This window comes from Silurus meridionalis, chromosome 3 (genome assembly GCF_014805685.1).
Source record: "Silurus meridionalis isolate SWU-2019-XX chromosome 3, ASM1480568v1, whole genome shotgun sequence".
Classification (NCBI taxonomy): domain Eukaryota; kingdom Metazoa; phylum Chordata; class Actinopteri; order Siluriformes; family Siluridae; genus Silurus; species Silurus meridionalis.
In genome coordinates, this window is record NC_060886.1 from 4008273 (window position 1) to 4036022 (window position 27750).

The 27750-nt window shown below is 39.2% G+C and overlaps 1 protein-coding gene and 1 long non-coding RNA gene across 2 annotated transcripts in view; both read left to right on the forward strand.

Moving 5' to 3' along the window:
• The first annotated feature begins 11185 nt into the window (after positions 1 to 11185).
• LOC124383313 lies at positions 11186 to 12684 on the forward strand. Its single transcript, XR_006925259.1, has 3 exons — positions 11186 to 11295; positions 11989 to 12106; positions 12301 to 12684. It is a non-coding gene; the product is annotated as an uncharacterized LOC124383313 (long non-coding RNA).
• Positions 12685 to 20168: 7484 nt separating this feature from the next.
• LOC124383122 (receptor tyrosine-protein kinase erbB-4-like) overlaps positions 20169 to 27750 on the forward strand; it is a 415468-nt gene continuing 407886 nt past the window's right edge. Inside the window, exon 1 of the mRNA XM_046845511.1 lies at positions 20169 to 20655. Within this exon, the coding sequence (XP_046701467.1) occupies positions 20577 to 20655 (79 nt within the window). The 5' untranslated portion in view covers positions 20169 to 20576. The remainder of the gene's footprint in view (positions 20656 to 27750) is intronic.

Consider the following 27750-nt stretch of genomic DNA (forward strand, 5'->3'; position numbering starts at 1 on the left):
AGCCTTTAAACACTCAAAGAGGCCAGTGTCCACATGAAGTAAAATCCAAATGGTGCTGGTACTTCTCTAGGGGTTTCGAGATGTTTGTGGAGGGTTGTGATGTTTGTGGAGTATGTGAGAAGTGCGCAATGACAGATTGATTTTAAAGACTAGCCACAGGACTACAATTAGGTTCTTAGTACAATAGATTGCAGTCATGATGTTTCATAACTGGGTCTCTGTTGTAAGGATTCTGCCTTTATTTCTTCTTGTTTTTTCTCATGATATGATTGTGATTCAAACCTTGTCTAATCTGCTGCTCCCTTTCTGACACATCCTCATCATCGTCTGGCGTCAGCGTTGCCGCAAAACAACAATATCTCAAAATGAAAGCGATGAATGCGTTTCACTGTTTCTGTACTGGTACGCTGATAGTAACAGTAACGCTGAGTCTGACCTGACCTAATTTACATGTAGTGCCATAAGGGGGAAACTGTAGTTTTATAAGTGACATGGGAAATCAATGCAAGCAAAACTGAAAGGAACTTACAGAAAGACACTAGTGTTCATAACAAAGCCTAAAGAAATCAGTGTGTACATACAGTTGCTAATTGAACTATTCAAATAGACAGATCCCAAATTAAAATGCTTGTAAAGTCTATGGTTTAGTTTGAGAGGGTTTTCTGTTTAGACAATGGCAAGGAACAATTGCCCTAAGATGAACCAGACTCAAAAGGGGACCTAATCTGAGTGATATCCAATTATCTATTCAATAAATTTCTATCATTGTTTATCTATCTATCTATCTATCTATCTATCTATCTATCTATCTATCTATCTATCTATCTATCTATCTATCTATCTATCTATCTGTCTGTCTGTCTGTCTGTCTGTCTGTCTGTCTGTTTGTCTGTCTGCCATCTATCTATCTATCATAGATATCTATCAACATATACACACCCAGCTTGGCCACCTGCCTAATTATGTGTTGGTTACCCTTTTGATGAAGAGAGAATCAGTATTAAGTAATAAATATCTTCTTCTCTCGGCTGCTCCCATTAGGGGTCGCCACAGCAGATCATCTGTCTCCATACCCCCTGTCCTCTACATCTGCCTCTTTCTAACCAACTCACTGCATGTCTTCCCTCACCACATCCATAAACCTCCTCTTTAGCCTTCCTCTTTTCTTCCTTCCTGGCGGCTCGATCCTCAGCATTCTTCTACTGATATACCCCATGTCCCTCCTCTGCACATGTCCAAACCATCTCAATCTTGCCTTCCTCACTTTGTCTCCAAAACATCCTACATGCGCTGTCCCTCAAATAAACTCATTTCTAATCCTGTCCATCCCCGTCACTCCCTCGCTCTTCCTCGGCATAAAACTGTACTGTTGCTCACAGATGGTCACTTCTTCTCTCAGCCTGGCTTCCACTACTCTTTCCCATAACTTCATGGTGTGACTGATCAACTTAATTCCCCTGTAGTTACTGCAGGTCTACACATCTCCCTTATTCTTAAAGGTCGGTACCAGCACACTTCTTCCCCATTCTCCAGGCATCCTGTGACCTTCCAAAATGTTGTTGAACAACCTGTTTAAAAACTCCACTGCATCTCTCCTAAACATCTTCACGCTTCTACCAGTATGTCATCTGGTCCTACCGACTTCCCACTCTTCATCCTCTTAATCGCTGCTCTAATTTTTTCCTTACTAATCCTATTCATTTCCTGCTTCACCATCTCCACACCATCCAACCTTCTCTCTCTCTCATTTTCCTCATTCATCAGCTGCTCGAAATACTCCATCTTCTCAACACACTCTCCTCACTAGTCAACACATTTCCATCTCCATCTTTTATTGTTGTAACTTGCAGTACATCCTTCCCAGCTCGGTCCCTCTGCCTGGCCAATTGCTACAAATCCTTTGCTCCTTTCTTAGTGTCCAACTTCTCATACAGCTCCTCATATGCCTTTTCCTTATTTTTTGCCACATCCCTCTTTACCTGCTGCCGCATCTCCTTGTACTCCTGCCTACTTTTCTCATCACTCTGTCAACCCCAATTCTGTTTCTCCAACCTCTTTCTCCTTATACTCTCCTGCACTTCCTTATTCCACCACCACATCTCTTTGTCTTCCTTTCTATTTCCAGATGTCACACCAAGTACCTTTCTAGCTGCCTCCCTCATCACTTCTGCAGTAGTTGCCCAATCATCCAGCACCTCTTCAGCACCACCGAGCCCCTGTCTGACCTCTTCCCTGAACCTCACACTACACTTTTCCTCCTTTAGTTTCCACCATCTAATTCTTCTTTCAGTCCTCACTCTCCTCCTCCTTCTTCTTCTTCTTCTCCAAAACGATCCTACAGACCACCATCCAATGCTGTCTAGCTACACTGTCCACCACCAACACCTTACAGTCTCCAATCTCCTTCAGGTTGCATCTCCTACATAGAACATAGTCCAGCTGTGTGCATCTTCCTCCACTCTTATACATCACACTATGATCCTCCTACTTCTTAAAATAAGTGTTTAGAACTGCCATTTCCATCCTTTTAGCAAAATCTACCACCATCTGCCCTTCCACATTCCTCTCCTTAAAACCATACCTACCCATCACCTCCTCATCACCTCTGTTCCCTTCACCTACATGCCCATTAAAGTCTGCCCCAATCACCAATCTTATATTCCTAGGTTTACCTTCTACCACTTCTTTTAACTCATTTCAGAATTTTTCCTTCTCCTCAATCTCACAACCCACTTGTGGAGCATGAGCACTGATGACATTTTTCATCACATAATTTTCAGAGGACAGTAAATCTGTACTGCTATAAAAGCTGCACATTGACTACTGTGGAATATATCCAAGTTTTATTTCTACAGTATTGTCCCTTTAAAAGCCATAATAAAATGATTGCTGAAATGTGAGGGGTGTACTCACTTTTGTGAGATTCTGTAGCATCTTTGCAAATAAAAATATGTAAATTGTGCAGTTAAATATGTAAATAAATGAACAACAAAAAAATTAATAAAAACACACACACACACATATATATATATATATATATATATATATATATATATATATATATATATATATATATATAATTTATTTATTTATTTATTTATTTATTTATTTTTTGATATGTCTGTTTTCAGTTTTCTGTTTTTCACTTTTCATTCTGGGGTACTGATTGTAAAATATTGAGAAAAACAACAGCATTTTTCACTGCTTTATTATAAGCTGTAAAATAAATCAAATAAATCTGATAAAAATAACTAAAATAAATCATTAACATGCCTAAACCTCATCTCACCAAATGACTAATCCCACTGATCATTCTATGATTGCTTCTTATAATGAAATGATGTCATGGTGTTTTTACAGGTGGGTTCTGGGGATTTTAAATCTACCTTTTAATTGTGTTGTATCCAGTATGGCTTACTGTATCCTACACTGAGTGTTTGATTACTGACTGGAACTGTAAGTGTGAATTAAAAAAAAAAAAAAAAAAGTTCAGCTTGAACTTTTACTGGCCAAAAAAAAAAAAAATCCCTGTGTGGTTTTCACTCATCTTTATTCGAAAGCGGTAAAAGAAGTGTTTCACTATATTACTTTCACTTTGTTCTGCCAGTTGTTTTGCATGCCGCGTTTTGGGGTGCAGGCAGTGTTCCAATTCATTCCAAAGGTGGTTGAGGTCAGAGCAAGCCACTCGAAATGAGGACACCTGACTTTCCCAGCCGTATGCGGTTCATCCCCGAAAGCACAGAGTTGGAGGCACACAATTGGATGTGTCTATGGATGTGGTCACATTACCCCGTAGAAGATATTTTTGAAGTCACCTACCATACATTGGCACCTCATTCTCCACACATATCTCCACAAAATCTCCTGGAACATCTTCCCAGAAGAGTTGAAGTTATTATAACAGCAATTAGGGATTTAATGTGGAATAGGTTGAATGTTCAAAAAAGTGTATACAAACTTTTTATCCGTATTGTTTATATTCAAGATGATTTCGACGTGAGGGAGTGCATACAACTGTCACCCTTTTTTTGTGGTTTTTCTTCTTTTTTTTTTTTTGATCAAGAAATGCATCTCATTTTAATAGATCAAAAAGATTTCCTGTTATCTTTAATGAAGACTGAAACAGACGAGTGTTTATCTTTTTTTGTCTCAGGCTTTTTTTTTCTTTTTCTATTTCACTCATCCTCACACTCATTCTTTCTCTCATGCCATTATCTCTCTCCTCTCTCCCTCTGAGAAATGAACTGAATAAAGGTCTGACAAAAGACGAGTGCAGAGGTGACACGGTTTGTGGGTTCTCTGTGCTTTGACTCATTTCTCTAACAACAGTACAGCACCCGTGAAGTGGCAGAAAGGTGAAGCTGAACTTACTGTCAGCTCTCTCACAGCTCTGACTGGCAATCAGCCAGTGCCCGTGTGTGTGTCTGTGTGTGTCTGTCTGTGTGTGTGTACATGTACGAGTGTGTTTGTTAGAAAGTGTGTTAGTGACAAAACCACAGCGTTCATAGTAAACTATCGGCCGCAATCAGCTGTGAACGGTAAAAGTGTGTGTGAGAGTAATGAGCAACCTGTCTGGCTTACCTAGAACAAATTGTGTTCTTCTCTAGGGTTCCTATTCAGTTCTGTTTAACTCTAAAGCTGAAGATTAGATTTTAAATAAGAAAGAACTCGTTACAGGGTGTGTTTTTCGAATGAAAGTAATCAATGGCGGAGTTATCGCGTTACCGCGGCACGTTCTGGCATGTTTTTATTTGTCTTAGAGCAAGAATTCAAAACCGATGAATGGAAAGTTTTCATTCAGTTTTTTTTTTTTTTTACAACATTTTTTTGTAAAAGCATTGTTTTGTTGCCATTCTATTTTTATTTACACATATGTCTCGTTAAATGATATTAAACATGACCATTTGTGTGATTATTAATTAATTAAACAATACAGGAGGGCATTAATATACTCTCCCTGCAAACTGTGGTCCTGGGCCATTAGAGTAGATCCATCCTCAAAGTTCATGAGTTGCTCAGGAACTTCATCAATCTTTAGGGTATTGAGATGGAGCCATGCTTAGCTGCACAGAGTGGTGTTCATTTGAAGAGAACTAAATTCAGAGGCAGGTAAGAGGGATGAATCAGGCCGATCCCAAAAAGAGAAGAAAGGGACAGGAACACTGGTCACTGGTACCTCAGTAGCATGTTTAATTTGACAGAGAGAGAGAGAGAGAGAGAGAGAGAGAGAGAGAAAGAGTCCCCTTGCACAGCAATACAGCACCCCCAGCGTTACACCTTTACACTTCTGGAATGTGTTTCCTGGAAGTCTTCTTATCAAAGTGTGTCAAGCAACTTTTGCTATTTGCTCTTGTTCGCCGCAATGGTGTCAAAACTTTGAGCTGGATCTTCATCTTCAGGAAGAGGGCAAAGTTCACAGGAGTCAAGTGGGGTGCCTTGTGCATTGGATTCTTCATCAGAAGAACTGCAAAAGGTGCTAACATGATTGTGATGGAAATCACTACATAGGTTGGGAAAAGCCTCCAGAATCCATTGCCTGTCAACAAAGTTCACTGTCTCCTCCACAAATGCAGGTTAATGCTTTATAATGTAATAAGAAGCCATATGTGAACATGATCTAGAGATTCTGTCACTCATTTAAAATGGACTGAGGCAAATTAAAAAACTGTTCTGTGGTTGGACAAATTTTTAATTGTGTTGTGAAACCATGAACACCTTGTCCTCCGGATTAAAGATGAGAGGGACTATCTGGCTTGTTATCAATGCTTAGTTCAAAAAGCCTGCATCTCTGATGATATGGGGATGCTTTAGTGCTCATGGAATAAGCAGCTTTCACATTTGGAAAGGCTCCATCAGTGTTGAAGGGTATATACAGGTTTTAGAGTAACAGATATTTTGATCCAGACTATGTCTTTTTAATTATAAGATAATGATAAACTGCATATTCTATCTATTACAACAGCTTGGCTTTTATTAGTAGATTTTAGGTGCTTATCTCTCCTACTTGCTAATTTAAATCATTTAAACAAATGAAAGGATTTGGTGTATCATAAGACAAAAATATGACATAAAAGACCCAGGAATGATAAACAGCTAGAAACTTGTATCAGACTCAAATGGAACAACATTTCTCTTACCAAACTCCAAAAACTGGTCTCCTCACTTCCCAAATGTCTACAGACTGTTGACTGGAGAAGGGATGCTACAAGTGGTGAACATGGCCCTTTACCAAAATTTTTTAGATGTTTTGCAGCCATTAAATTCAAAATTACCTAATTTCTTTCATCAGTTAAACATTTGACTTGTTTTCTATGTTGTACTGTGAATAAAATACGGTTTTATGGGATTTAATGAGAAATTGTTGCATTCTGTTTTTATTTACATGCTACACAACATCCCAACTTTTACAGATTTGGGGTTTTAGATTACAAATATGTATTTTAACACTATAAATGATCCCATGTTCACTGATGGACACTCGAGTATAAAACTGTCCATGGCAACTAAAGCCCTATTTGATTGTATATAGGAAACTCTGTACAAAGTCCCTAAATACTACAGCACACACTAACACTACAAACACATTGGAAAGAACAATCAGCCTAAAAAGCATGTCTTGGCCTGGGGGGAAGGAAACCTTTATACTGATAGAAAACCACCAATGCCAAGGGAGAACGTGCAAAGTTTACACTCGCAGGGCAGAGGTGGATTTCAAGGCCCCAGCACCTGAGGTGCGAAAGAAATGGGCCAACCACTAAGCTGTCACACTCGTCCATGTGTGAATAAAAAAAGTAAAAAGGTAAAAGTATTTTTTTTACCATATGACTTTATTAATTTGTTTGACTGGTTGGTTATATATGATTTTAGACACATTTAAAAATATTCTTCCATTATTTAATAGAAAACTGCACATTTTACGCAAATGTAATAATTGATCTATTCTGCTTACACAATGCTATCTATCTATCTATCTATCTATCTATCTATCTATCTATCTATCTATCTATCTATCTATCTATCTATCTATCTATCTTGACTCTTACTGATGCTCTGATTTCATGCTTAAATAAATTCCCTCATGCAGACTATGTGAACAACTAAATGCATAGTAATTCTATTATAATACCTAGTTCTAAACTTAAACTTAACTTTATTAAATGCTATAAATATGCAGAAAATAATGTCATTAACAGGTCTGTCCAGCAGATGGCATTTTAAATGCAGCAGATGGCATTACTTTAAGAGTGTTTCATGTATTTAATGTGCTGTATTTATTAACATTTTGGAAAATTCTTTATTTACATTTTTTTTTTTTTTTCCTAATTTTTGTTTTAGTCATGATTTGTCAAAATGTCTCACAAGACAGTCCTATGTACAGAACTAAAAAAAAGGGGGGGGGCAGAGTGATACTTGATCCTCTTCCTTCTCACCTTTTACCCCTAACACACACAACCTTGTACAATCCAAAACATTTAACACTGTCTTAACCTCTTGGTCATTTGCGTTGACTCCACTAAGATAGGAAGAGGGAGACCAGACTGTCTCCACCTGGCTTCGTGTACATGGGCATTGTCATTTAACAGGTTTGGGCCTCCTAGTTCAAGTGAAAGAAATATTTCATGCTACCACATCCAAAAACATCCGATACAATTGTGTGCCTCCAACTTTGAGGTAACAGTTTGGGGAAGAACCACATTCGACTGGAAAAGTCAATACTTTTGTCCATATAGTATTTGTAGGATCAGAAATGTTGTAATACATTGTTTGTCCACTAGATGTCAGCGCTCTATCAGAAATTCTTCCTTCTTGGGCTTCGTCTTCCCTCATGACTTAAGCCACTCCAGTTTTATTAAGGGTTTCTATAATGAGCTGGATCAGGTGTAAGTAGGAGAACATTTCAAGCTGTGCATGGCACGGGTTCCTTATGACCAGACCGGAGAATCTTTGGCGCAATATACTTGATTAATTACTCGAGCAATATTGCTCTTCACCTCATCCAAACTCGACTCGATGTTCAGGACCTTACTATCGACTGGGCACTAATTTGTGATACAGGCTGTCTAATTTTCATCACCTTCACAAGGACAGGAGATAGCTACCACTTCTCATGTTTCTCCACATGTTCATAATGCAAACTAATACTGCGACATGTGCCCAAATATATCACATTCCACCTGGAGTTTTCCCAGGGCCTGAAATACACCAATTTTCTGTTTTCACTTTAGTTATGGACACCTGTGCCAACATTTTTTTGCCAAACACTTTATGTTTTTGGTTTGTAACATGAACCTACAGGCACCAGAGGAATCAATTTCATGTAATTTCATGCAAACAATTTTTTTAAGTAGCTCATGACAAGCAGGTAAAGATCTTTTAAATATAGATTTATGAACTACTTTATTGCCACCAACGTTATCTGTACATTACACTTAACATAACATTAGGTCCCGGATCCTGCTGGCTAGTGGCGACAAACGTTTTGAGATAAATGTTCTTTTCCAGTCATATGTGGTTTTTCCCCAAACTGTTACCACAAAGTTGGAGACACACAAATGGATTGGACATGGTAGCTTTACATCTTTCGTTCACTTCAACCAAAAAACCGAACCAAAGCCGGCTCCATGAAGATGTACTTTACAAGGGCTGAAGCAGAAGATCATGATTGGAGGATGTAATAACAGCAAATGGGGACAAGATGTTGGAATAAGATATTAAAAAAATAAAAAATCTAATTTCATTTTTAAACTTTCATCTATATAGTGTATATATTTACAGTAGAAAAATAAAATAATATAGACCTTATTACAGACTAATCCCTGATTTTGAGATACAGTTTATGGATTCATCTATTCATCTGGATGGAGTCTCCAGTGTCACCACTTTAAACCAGTCAGAATTAAAGGTGAACACGGGATGGGAAATATAAATATATATATATATATATATATATATATATATATATATATATATATATATATATATATATATATATATATATATATATATATATTATCAACTAAATGAAAAGATCCACATATAAAGATAGAAAGATGTGCACAGTGGCCATTAATGTCTCCTGAGGTCCTTCACGTCACTCCTGGCATCGTGGCATTCTTCACAACGCAGCAGCGACCCTTCAGCAAATGGGAAACAATTACACACTCACTGATTCCTCGTGTAAGTGCGTAGAGCTGAGAAGGTGCTCGCGTAATCATCCGGATGTAATTGTGTAATTCTGCTCATTGCTCAGCGACTTTCTGCTTTCCGAGGCGGCTCCAGAGCTCGAGACTCGGCTGGTCCATTTACACACATGCGTGACTGAGCATGAGCCAGACGACGGAGGCCTTAAATATCACATCTGAGCACGGACCATCGAAGTGTGAGGAGGAAATGATTGGTGTGGATACGGAGCCTTTGTTTAAAAAAAGAAATGGGGTTTTAATTCATCGAGCTGCTCAGAGACTTCGATTTCTGAGCATTACATTCCACATTTAGTGCCCATTTGCTGTTATAATGACCTCCACTCTTCTGAGAAGGTGTTCCACTAGATTTTGGTGTGTGCTTGTGGAGATTTTTGCTGATTCAGACACAATGTTTCAGAGGTGCTCAGTAGGGTTGAGTTCAGAGCTTTATAGCTGGAGATCTTCCACTCCAAACCATGTAAAGCAGATCTTCATGGAGCTGGCTTTGTGCACAAGGCTGGTGTCATGCTGGAACAGGTTTGGGTCTCCTAGCTCAAGTGAAGAGAATTTAGTGCAGTACTGGCACAGATACACAGGAACCCATTTCGGATTAACAATAGCCAAAATGGTGGAGTGAATATTGAAGAAAAAAAGATGAATATGATCAGATCTGGAATATTTTTTTTTTTCTTGAACTACACATTTTTTTAAAACATTTGAAAAGCTTGATTTTTAGGCTTGTAATTTATTTGTATTCGATTTCAACACTTTATTTATTTATTTATTTTTTATTTGTTATTAACATGACCCTTTATTATACCTTGCATCATAGGTGAATTTTAATAGAAAAAGGCATTTTTAGAGGTTGTGTGTATGTTATGTTTTTAACTATGCTGAAGTGGTTTGGTAAAAAACAAACAAAAAAATACACACACACACACACACACACACACACACACACACACACACACACACACACACACACACATATATATATATATATATATATATATATATATATATATATATATATATATATATATATATATAATAATAATTTATATAAATCAAGGTTTATAATTACACAAAATAATTATATTAGATAATAACCCTCTCCTACAAATAGTTTTGCTAATTCCACTCACTCCTGTGATTTTTTTTTCCAATCAGTGACTTAATCTGCAGATGACCTGAAGTCTGACATCTTAAAGCTGCAAAAAAAAAATAATAATAATAATAAACTTTTATTTTATTTCTGATGCAATTCCTTAGACATATTTTTTTGTTCTTATTTTTGTAATGGTGGTTCAAAATAAAGACTGGGGTTGTTAAAAATGGCCTCCCTCTACATTTCTTTGTTAAGCAACATGATGATGTTTGTACATAAATCTAATATATATTTTTAATAAACAATACTTTTTTAGAGAAGTGAAGAAAAGATAATCCAGGTCCATGCAGTTTTATCCACTAGAAGCTACAGTTCCTAATCCTGACCACTAGATGTCACTAGTGCACACTGTGTTCAAATGCGTTGGGTAAAAAAATTGTTACTACATTCAGAAGGAAAGTTTCATTACTTCAGAAAGCAACATATTGCAATAACCACATAATGAAATAATTATTGATAATTCCTGCTTTATACTTTGTAGTGGGCGTGGCCCTTGCACGCTAAGAAAAAAAAAAAAAGATGCCCAAAATGGTCGCTTTGTAACATTTCATCTTACAGATTTATTTATTATTATTTGAATAAACAACTCAACACATTATTTTTCTCCAGTCCATGTTTGTAGGGAACATTGTAGGGTTGTGGAGCCTAAGCTGGTGAAAAAGAGACTCTAGTTGTCCAAAATGGCCGCCCTGTAACACTTTATCATTCACTACACGTGCGTTTTGCACACGTCTATAGATTTACAGTACACGTATGACACATTCTATGAAAATGTAATACTCTCACTTATATGTACTTGGGGAGTTAAAACTTTGTAGAGAGCATGGCCTAAGCAGGTGGAATGTATAAGACATTGTTGTTGTCCAAAATGGCTGCCTTGTAATTTCATTCAGCTACATGGTGAGTTTTCTCCTAAATTGCAGTGAACCCCTGAAGACATTCCAGGTATTTCATCAAAAAGAGAATTTAATAGTCATTTTGTATGTAAAAATGTTGGTATTTCTCCAAAAACCAGTTGTCAGCATGATAGAGGTTGTACATCTCTCAGATTCTTAACTCGTATTGCTGTATTATTGATTATTGTTTTGTCATATTTGTCAATCAGCTAGCAACACTTTACCCAAAATGCACTACTGTAAGTCTGTTGTGTCCTGAATGTAGCAAGTGTAATAAGAGATATTGAGGGAGAAGGACACGGGTAGAAATGCAGCTCTGTCTGGTTTGATAAAAGCCACTTCATTGCTGGTTTGTTGTGTGTGTGTGTGTGTGTGTGTGTGTGTGTGTGTGTGTGTGTGTGTGTAGGAAATCAGTATGCAAAGCAGATTCTTCTCAGGTTTATGTTTTATTAGTGGCCATTGCACTGTTCAACCTCATCTATTACACTATTCATGGCGTTATGTACTAGATTAAGTGCCTTCCCAGTGTCAAAGGGCTTTAGTTCACCGCTCATCGCCATAACGCCCGAGAACAAATCGATTCAACTGCAGGGGGAAACGTCACTTATAAAAGAAACATACTGATGAATTAACAACGAATGTTAAAGCAGGCCTTCAAATTGGTAATGTTTTATTTATTATTATTTCTTGTTGCTATGTTGTTCTGATTTATTTATTGATTGATTTATTTTATATCACACAGCAAGAAATAAAATTGGCAGAAGAACAATTGAGGGTTAAGGGCCTCGAAGGGTCTGACAGTGGGAGTGCTGGGATTTAAACCCATGACTTTCCACAAGTCTAAATTCGTATCCACTGAGGTACGACTCTCCTTTTATCTATTTCATTTAAAATAGTATCACATATGACTTCATTGTGGCCGTGCTTTCTTTTCTTTTTGTGGGGACGTACCAACATATATATATATATATATATATTTACATATTTACATATTTACAAAGCATTGTGAAACACAAAGCATTATTATAAATTTTTTTTTTTTTTTTTTTGATAGAACAATGAAGCACCCTGAGCCCCGAACAACACGCCCCAGGCATTTAATGCACTTACCCGTCATCCCACTTACTCAAGGCATGAGCAGAATGCATGTCGCAAACAACAAAAGAGATCCCAGAATACAACACATTAGTCATACTGTGACACAGAAGCGAGCAAAATAATCAAAACAATAAGAACCACCGGATTGAGTGGAAAAACATGGAGTGGGAAAAGAAAAAAAAACATTTAACTGATTAGTAATTCTTTCAGATATGGAAACTTTTTCACTGATTTTGTTTTATTAACACTTTCCGTTTTCTTAACCTGCAGTGCTTTTGAATCTCTTTTCTACTCTATATACTTCTTACCTCGACAATTCGGTGACTGTTGAATGACAGCAAACGATGAAACTGGAATTAATCAGATGTATAATGGAAGTAAATAAAATTGCATGTTGAATGTTTATAATGTAAATGAAGAATTAATGGGCGGGGCTTGGATTTATGTCAAAGATTTGTGATAGAAGAGTATCTGTGAGAGTGAAAGGGAAAGTTTATAGGACTGTGGTGAGACCTGAGATGTTGTATGGATTAGAGACAGTGGCATTGAGTAAAAGACAGGAGGTGGAGCTGGAGGTAGCAGAGCTGAAGATGTTGAGGTTTTCGTTGGGAGTGACGACGATGGACAGGATTAGAAATGAGTTTATTAGAGGGACAGCGCATGTAGGACGTTTTGGAGACAAGGTGAGGGAGGTGAGATTGAGATGGTTTGGACATGTGCAGAGGAGGGACATGGGGTATATCAGTAGGAGAATGCTGAGGATGGAGCCACCAGGAAGGAGGAAAAGAGGAAGACCAAGGAGGAGGTTCATGGATGTGGTGAGGGAAGACATGCAGGTAGTTGGTTTGAAAGAGGCAGATGTAGAGGACAGGGGGGTATGGAGACGAATGATCCGCTGTGGCGACCCCTAATGGGAGCAGCCGAAAGAAGAAGAATGTTTAATCTATAATTTAGATAGATAGATCTCAAATGGCTTTTTTTCACTTTTTCAACTCTTATATATGGTATGGTGAAAAAATTTTTTGGGCTTCTCTGCTCTATTAAGATCAGGTGTAATGTTATGACATCATGAGTTGTGAAGTCAATAACACTGATTATCTTTTCATCATGGCACTTGTTAATGTGTGGGATATTTTAGGCAGCAAGTGAACATTTTGTCCTCAAACTTGATTTGATAGAAGCAGGAAAAGTGGGCGAGCGTAAGGATTTGAGCGAGCTTGACAAGGGCCACATTATGATGTTAGACCACTGGGTCAGAGCATCTCCAAAACTGCAGCTCTTGTGAGATGTTCTGGTCTGCAGTGGTCAGTGTCAAAAGTGCTCCAAGGAAGGAACAGTGGTGAACCGGCGACAGGGTCGTGGGCAGACGAGGCTCATTAATACACATTAGGAGCGAAGGCTGGTCTGTGTGGTCCGAGCCAACAGACGAGCTCCTGTAGCTGAAACTGCTGAAGACTTTAATGTTAAATGCTCCACAGGTCAGAACTGTTTTGGCAGTTAAAAAACGGACCAAAACAATATTAGGCAGGTGGTGATAATGTCATTATGTTATGCCTAATCAGGGTATATAGTGTTTATAACAGTAGTGCAGAAATGTCTCCCTCTACTGGTCACACATTTGTTCTGCTGGGATATTACATTACACACACACACACACACACACACATGCACACACACCTGTCAGGCTGGATTCCTTTAGATTTTCCACAGGCGTTTTAAAAAGACGTTGCTGCAATCAAGGTTTATATTATACTAGTCAACATTTTATTTTTATCTGAGCTCCCGTTAGTCGTGGGCTTCAGCCTGAAACTATCAAGAAAGAAAAAAATTAAAGAAATAAAAATAATCAGTTGTATTAAGGCTCATTAATTTCTTATTAGCAGGAACTTGATTCTCAGTGACACTCTGGGTGTTAATGTATCTATATAACAGGTTTTCTCTCTTTAATGCAAAGTGACAGCTGATCACAAACTGCTCTTTTTGTGTGTGTGTGTGTGTGTGTGTGTGTGTGTGTGTGTGTGTGTGTGTGTGTGTGTGTGTGTGTGTGTTATAGAAACACACCAGATGTTTCAGCATATTGTAACTCCAGGAAGTTCTCCTTTCAGTGCTGGTGTGGAGGGGGAACGTCTGTGTCATTCAGAGGACTCTATTTTGTACTTGGTGCCTGTCTGCATATATACACACACACACACACACACACACACACACACACACACACACACACACACTCTCTGAAATGGTCACATAGTGTTCCTCAAAAACGCTGAGGACTTTTCAAAGGTGTTAGAGAGACAGAGACAGTGGACTAGTATTAGTTCAGAACTTATTTCATAATAAACCACCAAAAGTGCTATCTAAGATGAGTTTAGAAAGTGTGTGTGTGTGTGTGTAAAGCAGTGTGTAGATAAGATTGTTATCCCCTTTTTACACGCAAATCAGGTTTCTTCACATTTTACAGGTTTAGAAGCATTTTCTATGTGAAAGGCCAGAAACACACACACACACACACACACACACACACACACACACACACACACACACACACACAGAGAATAAAACTTTCATACACAGTATCTCACAAAAGTGAGTGCACCCCTCACATTTCAGGAACCAGTTTTGTATCTTCTCAAGAGACCAAATGATAGAAATGAAACTTGGAAATATTTTAGAGTATCAATGTGCAGCTTTTATATCAGTACAGATTTACTGCCATTATTGTCTAAATAACTGCAAACAAACTAAAATTGAGTACACCCTGTATGATAACAGCTGTATGTCCTGTAACTATGCAAAGCCACATGTCCTATTCATCATGTTCATGTTTTTGTCTGCTTGACAGAACCATACAAATTTGTGTATCTTGTATTAGAGCAGTTAAAATTTGGTGCTTTGAGTCCAATTCTCCCATACTGACCACTGGATGTTCAACATGCACCTCATAGTTAAGACTGTCTGAGGATTTGAGAATTTGAATGGTTGCTCTCCACAAAGATGCCGAGGCTGTAAGAAGATCAGTATCACCCTGAAACTGAGGTACAGTGGTCAAGGTCATACAGAGGTTTTCCAAGACGGGTTCCATTCAGAACAGACCTTACAAGGGTTCAGTAAAGAAGTTGAGTCCTTGTGCTGTGTGTCAGGTGCAGAAGCTGCTTTAACTGTGCCCAGACCGTACACCACACACTGCAACAAGTTGGTTTGCAGGCCGTCATCCCAGAAGGAAGCCTCTTCTAAAACTGGCTCACAGAAAGCTCGCTAACAGTTTGCTGAAGAACAACCTGTCCAAGAGCATGGATTACTGGAACCATGTCCGGTGTTCTGATGAGATTAAGATAAACTTGTTTGGTTTCGATGGTGTCCAGCATGTGTGGCGACACCCTGGTGAGAAGAATAAAGAAAATTGTTTCTTGCCTACAGTCAAGCATGGTGGTGGTAGCATCATGGTCTGGAGCTGCATGAGTGCTGCTGGTACTGGGGAGCTGCGGTTTATTGAGGGAAACATGAATAATTTGCATATGTACTGTGACATTTTGAAGCAAACTGGGCCAAACTCGGCAGTTTTTCAACATAATAACGGCCCTAAACACACCTCCAAGATGACAACTGCCTTACTGAAGGTGAAGGTGATCGAGTGGCCAAGTTTGTCTTCAGACCTGAACTCTATTGAGCACCTTTGGGGATCCTCAAGCAGAAGGTGGAAAAGCGCCATGTGTTTAACATCCAGCAGCTCCGTGATGTCACTATGGATGAGTGGAAGAGGATCCCAGCAACAACCTGTGCAGCTCTGGTGAATTCCATGCCCAGGAGAATTAAAGCAGTGCAGGATAATGATGGTGCTCACATTAAATATTGACACAGTTTTGATATGTTCACTGAGGGTGTATTTACATTTGTTGTCAGTTATTTAGACAATGATGGTTGTATGTTGAGTTATTTTTAGAGGACAGTAAATCTGTACTGTATACAAGCTGCACATTGATACTCTAAAATATATCCAAGTTTTATTACTATGGTATTGTCAGTTGTGAACCTATAATACCATTTAATTAATAATAATATCATTTAATTACCATTTAAATCAGTGCTCTGGAACCCATGTTTTACTGTGTGAGAATTTTAGCGCCCCTTCTGGTCTTAAGATTAAGTTGACTGGTGGTAGCTTGGTGGTTTAAGGCATTGGATTTTAGGTTCCAAAGGTTGTGAGTTTAAATCCCAGCCACACCATGTTCTCACTCCTTAACCCCATAGCAGCTCAGTTTTAGAAATGAGATACATGTAAGTCACTCTGGATAAGGGTGTCTACAAAATGCTGTAAATAAAAAAATAGCATTCTGGGATTAATCTTCATGCAGATTTTAAGTTCTAGAAGTTTCTAGGTTTCGCTAAAGCTGACTCACAGTAACTTTTTCCCTAAACGTCTTTAATAGAACACTTATTAAGGATCTCCTTACTGTCTCTACAGTCACACATGCAGCAGTTTTATCACTCTACGTCGTTAGTTTGCCGTTGCTGGTTTTATCAGTGGGTGGCGCAGTTGGCATTCTACAATCCACTGATGACAAATCGGAATCAAGTGCACTCTTCTCTTCCATCTTGCAGCCGAAGTGCCAAGTTGCTCCATATTTACAAAGAAGTTAAACTTTTCTGAACTTGGTTGCGCTATTGGACACACCCACATGGGCACATGTTAGCTGCACTTTTAATGACTTTGTCGCTGCAAATGGCTGTTTGTATGAAAACAAAAGTCACATCATACTTGTCACATGTACATTGCAGCTCACATATCACAGCAATGTTAGGAAACTGGGGTCAGAACACAGGGTCACGTATGATACAGCACCACTAGAGCACTGAGAGTTAAGGGTCTTGCTTACGGGCCCCGAGAGTGGCAGCTTGGTGGTGCTGGGAATTGAACTCATGACCTTCTGACAGAAGTCCAACATCTTGTCAGTTTGTCATCAGCAAATATGTTGCGGCACCCCTGGAGCTTTGAGGGTTAAGGACCTTGCTCAGGGACCCCAAGAGTGGCAGCTTGGTGATACCAGGGCTTGACCTTCCAATCAGTAACCCAGAGCCTTAACCACTATGCTATCATTTCCCCCATGAATGTAGCTTATTACACAATAAGAAAGATAGATTACATGTTTTATCCTGAAGGAAATTCATAGGTTTTCGCATTTCCCAGCTTGGCAGGAAGCTGGGGTCCCAGCGAAGGGTCAGCAATAATACAGTGTTTCTGGAGAAGATAGGGTTAAGTGCCCTGCTCAGGGGCTCGAACCTCTGACCTTATGATCAGTATCCCAGATCCTTAAACTGTGAGTAACCGAAACCCTTAACGCATCAGTGAAATGTGTCTTTGTCTGATGGTTTTGTGTCCATTCCTTAGTGTTTTGGATTCTGAAGGAATGTCCTGCTCTACAGCTGTAGCTTCTTTACATTTGTACCATTTGGAAGATGCCCTTTTCTTCCAGAGAGACTTACATTTATCTCATTAATAAAACTGTGCAGTTGAAAGGCACATCCTGGTGCTGCTGGGGTTCGAACTCACAACCTTCTAAACAGAAGTCCAACATTTTGTCAGTTCTTCATCAGTAAACATGGTGCGTCTGGGTGCTTTCTGATTCTGTCTCTTACATGTTTTTATCGTTTCGTTTTCATTCGTTCCCTTCATTTTGAAAAGACTGAAGTTTGTGCTGAAAGAAATGCTTGACATTTCCTGTCTCTCGCTTGTATTTGGTTGCTAAGCTACTGTCAGGTTTGTTAGATTGGGTGGGGTGGATTGGGAAGCCGTGTTGTATCTCAAACCCTCGTGGCTGTTGTGTCTGTCACTGAAGCACTTCACTAGAATGTCACATTGACTTCCTGTTTTAAAAGGAAATATGAAGAGAATTAAAGTTGAGATTAAGGTGTTGAGATTTACATTTTATTTTTAATTGTAATTAATTGAACATTGAAGTTGTATATAACAAGCTGAAAAAAAGAACTGAGTGGCGATTACAGTACTAGAACACGAAACACATATCATTCTTGCATTTACCCTTATTAATAGGGAATTACAACTCAGGGCCTTGCTCAAGGGCCCAGCAGTGGCTGGTTTGTGATGCTGGGATTTAAACTTGTGACCTTCTGATACAGATTCCAATCATCTTAAACCACCTCCCTTTATGTCAGACAAATTTCTTTGGTTTTTTTCTTTCTTTTTTTTTTTTTATTGAAAAGGAACATATTCGTAGTTTTGCTTATAATTGCATTCTTTTTAGCTTTAACACCAATACTTATTAAAAAAAAGGTTTATGTGAGTGAATTAGGTGTGTTAAACACAAGTCCTGCTAAGATGGTAAACAATAAAATAAAAAATACCATTAGAGTATTAGACAGATAGTTTAGCATCTACTAGAAGTGCAAATAGCTGTTGTGCAAAATTGTGCAAAAGAACAAGTGCAGTTAATTATGTAAACATATGCAAATAAATAAATAGGCAATGGCAGTGAAAATATGCAGATGCTGTTGAGAAATATATACATACATACTGTATATTTTAATGGATGGCTGGATGGATAGATGGATGGATGGATTGATTGATTGATTGATTGATTGATTGATTGATTGATTAAGGTTGATTGCAAACCTAAAGGCACACAGTTAAAATCTTCCCTTCACTTAATCCAGGAGACACAAAGCTGCTACAGAATGACAATGCCCCTGTGCACAATGCAAAGTCCATGAAGATACACTTTGCATGGGTTGGACTGGAAGATCTCCTGCTATAAAGGTCTGACTTCAACTCTACTGAACACCTTTGGGATGTATATATATGTGTGTGTGTGTGTGTGTGTGTGTGTGTGTGTGTGTGTGTGTGTGTGTGTGTGTGTAAAAGTAAATCAGTAGAAACCAATAATAAATATAATATAGAATTTACACCATAAAATATATACTGTAGCCTCACTGCATCATAGTTATTAGTACTTTCCACCGTCATGTCCCTCTGCTGTGTGTCCTGTGTAATGTTATTTGTTCTTTAATATATTGTGTTTGTGTTTTTTTTTTCATCCTTTTCACATCAATTGCAACTCTGTGGTTAAAAACAATATGCACTGTACGGACAAATGTTTGTGGACACCTGGCTATACCATTGATGTCTGCTTTTTGAACATCCTATAATGACCTCCACATCTCTGGGAAAATGTTTCTCTAGATTTTGTGGAGATTTGAGCTCCTTTAGCCACACAGGTGTTAGTAAAGGTAACTACTGATGTATGTGAGATGATGAGGTCTGGGGTGCAGCCATCGTTCACATTCAGGGTTGAGGTCAGAGCTCTATAGCAGGACAATTAGGATCATGTGAAGCTTATCTTCATGGACACGTAGGTGCATTGTCATGCTGGAACAGCTTTGGGTCTCCTATATCAAATGAAGGCATAATTTTATTTTATTTTTTTACTTTTTTTCACTTTCTTTGTGAAAATGTTTGGGGAAGACCCACGTATGGGTGAAAAAGTCTGGCATCCCAATATATTTGTTTATGTATTATAATAATAATAATAATAATAATAATAATACAAAATATATAACAGACAAATATCCTATCCATCCATCTATCCATCCCTCCATCCATCCTCTGTTTTGACACTTGCTCGGCAGTCCTACGCACTTGAATCATGTATACAGTGAAACAGGTGCACTCGGGGCCGGACCAATGAAAACGCTGCGGGGCGTGGCTTGCGCGTAATCACCCTCACTTTGGACCAATGCTGTGCGTAGCGGGTGGGTCTGCTCGAGCAGGTGGGCGTGTCCTGTCGGGTTGTGGCGTCGCTGCGTAGAGAGAAGTCTGACTTCATACACACACACACACACACACACTCATATGCACACACACACACACACACACACACACTCGAACAGAGTGAGACAGTAATGGCATGAAGCATTAACAGGAGCAGAAGCACCATCCTGACCAAAGCGCTTGACACACACTTACGCACACTTGCATACTGTCACACACACACACACACACACACACACTGAGTGAGGTCTGAACTTTGGTTTTGCGCGAGTGAGACGTGCCGGTGGTTCGGAGCGGAGCGCAGGATCCCGGAGCGCAGGTGAGAGGTGCTTTACGCGCGGACGCGCTCTGGCCGCCTGTCGGACATGGGAGCGGATTTATGAGGAGCTTTCTATCCGGAGCTTTGGATGGGAGTTGCTGTGTGTTTTTTTGCTCCTGTGCCGAAGTGAGCCATGTTTCCTCCTTCTGCTCTCTGCTGCCTGGTTCTCCTGATCGCCTCGGCGCCGCTGCGAGGGACCCACTCACAGCAAGGTGAGCGCAGGGGTTGCCAAATCCGGCGCTTCAGCTTTTACGCACTGGTTTTTTTTGTTTGTTTGTTTGTTTTTTGCTTTTTGCGCTTTTGTGTGTCACGGTGCGTCATGGGGTGTTATTTTGGATTTCTCCTAAACATGAGTGTGAACCAGGGAGATGGAAAAATCACCACCCTCACCTCTTTATCTGTGATAGATCTCCATTATCAGTTTATCAGCTCTTCTCTTTTTCCTGTATAAGGATTTAATCCAGTACCACAAACATAAGCGCGCGCATACACGCGCACACACACGCGCGCGCGCACACACCTCTTCAAAAAACACAAAACTGAACGTGAGCCCTGCCACATTAAAACGTCGCCATGTGAATGCGCAGACGTGATTGAAGTTTGATCAGGTTTTCGAGGTAATTTTAGGAGGAAAATATTCGATACAACCTGGCAACCTCTCCATGCGCGCAGCTTTCTCTATTTCCCTATATTTCTTTCTTTCTTTCTTTCTTTCTTACTATCTATCTATCTATCTATCTATCTATCTATCTATCTATCTATCTATTTACATACATACATACATACATAGTATTATTTCTCATCAGCATTAGAAGTGATAGATAGATAGATAGATAGATAGATAGATAGATAGATAGATAGATAGATAGATAGATAGATAGATATTGTGTGTGTGTGTGTGTGTGTGTGTGTGTGCATACATAAACCAAAAATATACCCTCCAGGGTAGAACCGTTTTCCTCCAGAACGTCCCATAAATAAGTTTTAAAGGTACACTACATTCCCCATGTTCTCCAAATTCATATGGACGGATGTTCGTACAATGAAACCTGTTTTGTTTAGTGTGTGTGTGTGTGTGTGTGTGTGTGTGTGTGTGTGTGTGTGGGGGTGAAAGTAATAGGGTTCTGTTACGGTATCCGGTGCTCTTCATTTAGGGCTCTGGGTGTGTGGGTTAGACTGCTGATCCATATACAGCAGGCATGTGTCATTAAAAAAGGCTGGTCCATTTTATTTCAAGTTGCTGATATGCTTGAGAACATCTCTCTGTGTGGTTGTCGTCCTGTTTGTCTTGTGTGTGTGTGTGTGTGTGTGTGTGTGTGTGTGTGTGTGTGTGTGTTGCCAGCTGAAATCTGGAGCTCTCTAGAGAAGTTCTCGTGCAGTGTGCTGGAGTGGACAGTGAAGGGCAGTGTTACAGCCTTGTTAAAGTCTTCTTAGCGTTCATATTTTGCCCTGCATTCTGATACACAATTAATTTTCTTTATTTTTCTTTATTTTTTACCTAAGACACCGTTCTATTTTTTTGTTATGGGGAAATATTACATATTTATGAAAATCCAAATGACTGCAGAAGATCTTGAAAAAATGACCTTTTAATTTAGTTGGTCTGTGTGTCGTGTTTTAATGCTTGATTTTTGTCCAGTAGGAGACAAATACATTTTATTTTAAAGCGTTCAGAATCATTACAATGGCCAGGATCTCCACATGGTGGTGGTAAGAACCGGAGATGCTCTCAGGATTTCTACACACACACACACACACACACACATACACACACAAACACACACACACACATGTACACACATGTACACAAGTACACACAGAGAATAGAGTGAAGAAAGTAAGTCTATATAGATCTATCTATCTATCTATCTATCTATCTATCTATCTATCTATCTGTCTGTCTGTCTGTCTGTCTGTCTGTCTGTCTGTCTGTCTGTCAATCAATCAATCAAGCCAGAGAGCTTCCTCAGGGAAATAGGGATATTCTTGCTTTATGCATGATTATTTCCTTGTGTGTGTGTGTGTGTGTTTTCTGGTTAATCGTTAAGCGTAATAAATGAAATAATAAAAATATATGAATCTCCCTGGTGTACATGCTAATCATATTTAAATCAATAATAATAATAATAACATTAAGTAATAATAATAATAATAATAATATTAATAATAATAATAAAAACAGGATTTGGTTCTTCTGGAGTGGAGCTTGTTTCCACTTCGCTTTAAAGATGTGCTTCTAATAATCGTAATCATTTTTGTGCTCATTCTGGAAGTAATATAATGGACACGATCATCAATAAGCATCAGATCATTTCCTTTACTAAATCTCCGTCCGTGACGTTTTAATTACAGCCGTTTATTAAAGTTTGTACAGCGGGTGAGCGGTGAACTGGCAGGAAGTGGATTGTGTTCGACTGGACGCGTTTAGAGGCGAGATTAAAGCGTCAGTAAATCCTATAGGTAGATAAAAGCAGCGAGGATGTGTGTTCATAAAACATGGCGATAAAATATAAATCACACACTCCACACCTTGGAGAGAAAAAGTATCCTTTAGACAGTGTGTGTGTGTGTGTGTGTGTGTGTGTGTGTGTGTGTGTGTGTGTGTGTGTGTGAAGGAAGGTGATGATATGCACATTTAAATACTTTTGTTTTCCTTAATGATGGAGACTTTTCTCATTTATCTCTCTCTCTCTCTCTCTCTCTCACACACACACACACACACACACACACACACACACACACACACACAGTGTTGAGTTCTTTTGAGTGTGAACTGCTAGTCTGTTCCACCTGCTCTGTGCTCTGGGTTTTACTCTTCTCGCTTGGAAAATGGTAGAACACACTTCCGATGCTCCCTCAGGTGCGAGCAGGATCCGAAAACAGGAGTAAATATACAATATAGGTCCCATATTTGTCTTCTTTCTTGGTTGTTTTCTGTAGGATTAAAGCCCTTGACTACAACATTTCTTAATATGGCATATATCCTTATCCAGAGCATCTTACAACAGAGAAGTTGAGGGTTAAGAGCCCAGCAGTGCAGCTTGGTGGGATTTGATCTTGTGAGATTCCAGAGTCCAATGCCTTAACCACTGAACCACTGATCGACCAGCACCCTTCAATTTCCATCATCCAATGCACTCTCATGTGACTTGACCACATATACGTCACATCTTTCACAGCATTTTTCGTCTCATGTTCTGTCATGCGACAACGTTTTTAGTCATGTGATGCTGCTTTCTGCCTTTCTGATGCTGATGCTGCCTTTCCTTAACATTGCCACAAAGTTTCAAAAAGTTAGAAAGTGAATACACGGCAGGCGGTAACGACGCAGGTCGAAGCTTCTTACGTTTTGCTCACACGCAGTACAGTGATGAAGGGTGAACGTTCCGGTGCAAATCCGGATTAGTGTAGACGTAGCCCCAGACATATGTGGTTCTTTCCCAAAAAGTTATTTTACCACAATGTTAAAGGCGCACAATTATATACAAAGTCTCTGGATGTGGTAACTTGAAATTCTCCCTGCACTTCATCTAGGAGACCCAAACCTGCATGACAGTGTCCCGGTGTACAAAGCCAGCTGCATGAAGATGTGTTGAAGTGGAAGATCTCCTGCTGTGGAGCTCCAACCCTATTGAACACCTTTGGGATAAATGTGAACGTTGACTGCAACTTATTCCACCTCACCGCATCTACATCAGTACCTGACTTTACTAACACCCTTGTGTCTGAGATGAGATGAGATCTCACAAATCTCCACCAAATCTCATGGAACATCTTTCCAGAAGAGTGGAGGTTATTAAAACAGCAAATGGACTTCTTGCATCCATCTTGTGGTCCACAAACGTTTCTCTATATAGTGCATTTCTCACCTTATGGCTCATCTAGTGAGCGTTTTTTTTCCCATAGATCCACACAGTGTTTTTTTCGATGATGACTGAGATGATGAAGGCTCCCAGGTCCCCGATCCTTCGCCTCTGTAGTTTCGGCTAATTGCCTGTGTGAAAGACCCAAGCCGTTTCGGCTGTAATTTGGATTTGTGATCTTAATCGGCTCTGAGCACAGAAGATGATATTATCTTCTCCGGTGTGAGAGAGAAGAGCCGTGAATTTAAATCGGCTGCTTCCCATGACATTTAGAATCTCTCCTCCGCCGGAGAAACGCCGAACACAAATATCAGCGTGTTAATCGGCCTAATCCTGGATTAAATCCCGTAGCTGAGAAGAGAGATCGGGTGAAAGTGAATCGTTTTGTAATTAAACTCACTTCTGAGTTTTTCAAAGTTTTTTTTTCTCCCCCCCTACAATAGACGGTGTGTGTGTGTGTGTGTGTGTGTGTGTGTGTGTGTGTGTGTGTGTGTGTTAGTGTGTATATGAATTCAGTGTGTACTACTAGTGCTGATGTCGAGGATTTCTCCTGACCTTGTGTATGAATTTAAGGATCTCTCTCTCTATCTCTCTCTCCATCTCTGTTTCTTACTCTCTTTTTCTTTATCTCCATCTCTTTTTCTTACTGTCTCTTTTCAATTTTAAGCATTCTTTAGGTAGACGAAGGTGCCAATATTTTCTTCACACACACACACACACACACACACACACACACACACACACACACAAATGGCCCGGACCTATTTAGCATCCTACATTTTTTCCCCCACAAAAGTTTATTTAGTTTTAATTGAGATGTTTATAGATATTTATTTATTTATTTATTTATTTATTTATTTATTTATTTATTTAGTATACGATTCTCTGTATTAATTGTCAAACTTTTTTTTTTTTGCACCCAGGGCAAGTTAACTTCAGAGTCGTTCTGAAAATAATCAAAATATTAAAATATCAATAATTATCTTGCACATTTATTAAGCCTTTAGTTCAAGTTCACATTAATAGAAGTTTAGAAGAATTCAGAGGCCTCTCCTGTCACATGCTGTTACACCCCCCAGTCTCCTGATGGGTGTGCAACTGGAACCTCTGGTCTATCAAATAATTTTTAATCACAGTTTGGATTAAAATAACAGTTTGGCAAAGATTTGTTGAAAATGTACTCATTTACACACTATTCACCATTTCACCAAAAGAGGCTGGTAGACCTATAAAGTCTCGTGCAATATTGTATTTAAAAAAAGAAAGAAATACCAGCAGTATCCATGCTGTAGCAGTGGATCACATTTTAGGTTCTATCAGAAGCTTCCCAGGTGATTCCCATCCATCTGGTTGTCTGGAGTTTTTTGGTTTCCTCACAGAAACGTTCTGGAAGATTAGTTGGCTTCTCTGTGGTATGAATGAGTGGGTGTGAATGGGCGGCTGTGAATATGGTGGTGAATTAAGGGTGTTGAGGGTGGGAATTTGGTGTCAATGGGGTGTTAATGAGGGTGGGAATGAGGGGTGTAAATGGGAATGGGAATGAGGGGATATATAGGGGTGTGAATATGGGTGGGTAGGAGTGTGTGGGGGTGTTACTGAGAGGGTGAATGAGAATGTAAATAAGGGTATAAATGAGGGTGTGAATGTAAATGATGTGTATGAATGAGTGTGTGAAAAAAGAATGTCTATTATCTTTCAGTTTCATTAGTTAGAATATGGCTTGACTATCAAAATGTGTCATGTCTGTCAGACACATTGCATGATTTTATTATGCAACATGATAACAATGGACACTATTGCACTTACAAAATCTCATTTTCTGCTTCCCTACTACACATTTACATTTTGCCTTCAGAATCAGATTAATTGGATTCATTACACTGCCAGGAGACAACCCCACCACTGCCCCCCAGCCAATCCTGAGCTTCATCTACTAAACCTTCTTCATTACAGAGGATTGCATGTATCCCATGTGTTTAATGATATGCTTACTCTGCTTTCATTACATTCTCTTTTCATTAACCCTTTAAAGCTCAAGGGTGTGTAAGTGTGTGTGAAAGTGTATTTACAGAGCCAATTAGAATACATTCTTGTTCTTCTTCTTTTGGTTGCTCCTGTTAGGGGTTGCCACAGTGGATCATCCGTCTCCATACTACTTTGTCCTTTACATCTGCCTCATTTAATCCAACTACCTAGATGTCTTCTCTTAACACATCCATAAACCTCCTCTTTGGCCTTCCTCTTTTCCTCCTTCTGGTAGCTCCACCTTCAGCATTCTTCTTCCTATTTACCCTATTACCCTCCTCTGCACATGTCCAAACCATCTCAATCGCACCTCCCTCAACTTGTCTGTCAACCTGTTCATCTCCACTGCAAACAGGAAAGGGCTCAGAGCCGATACTTGATGCAGTTCAACTTCCACCTTAAACTAGTCTGTTGTTCCTACTGCATACTTCACTGCTGTCACACTGTCCTCATACATGTCCTGCACCACCCTCACATATTTCTCTGACACACCAGACCTTCTCATACAATACCACAATACTATACATGTGCACATCTCCCTTATTCTTAAAAACTTGTACCAGCACACTCCTTCTCCATTCCTCAGGCATCCTCTCACCTTTCAGAATCTTGTTGAACAATCTTGTTCAAAACTCCACTGCCATCTCTCTTAAACATCTTCACGCTTCTACTGGTATGTCATCTGGTCCAACTGACTTTCCACACTTCATCCTCTTAATAGCTGCTCTCACTTCCTGTTTCACCATCTCCACCTCATCCAGCCTACTTTGTCTCATTTTCTTAATTTATCATCTCTATCCTTTATTGCTCTAACTTGCTGCACATCCTTCCCAGCTCGGTCCCTTAAGCACTGTTGAGGTAAAGGAATGTTTTGGGCCTGCATGGCTGCTTCTGGAACGTGCTCACTGATTGACATTGAGCAAACTCCTTGCAGTAGAAGCTGAATGAATTCAGCAGTGGATCCTTCCTCAAAATTGTTACCTCAAAATTGGAGATACAGAATTGTATCAGATGTCATTGGGTCATTGGATTTTCTCTTCACTTGAACTTGGAGACCCAAACCTGTTGCATGACAATTCCCCCCTGTGCCAAAGCCCAATCCATGAAGATATGATTTACATAAGTTGGAGTGAATGATCTCCTGCTATAGAGCTCAAAACCCTGAACGAGCACAAATCAACACAAAATCTATTGAAACATTTTCCCGGAAGAGTGGAGGTTATTATAACGGTAAACATGGGATTAAATGTGGAATGCGATGTTCAGAAAGCATGAGCAAATCTTATGCTGAGGTGACCGCAAACTTTCGTTCAACTACTGTATTTAAAATAACCCTGAAATATATGAAACCACAGAAGAGGAAAAGTGTTTTATTATTTATAAGTAAGAGATAAAAGAACAGTATGTTTGAGAAAACTG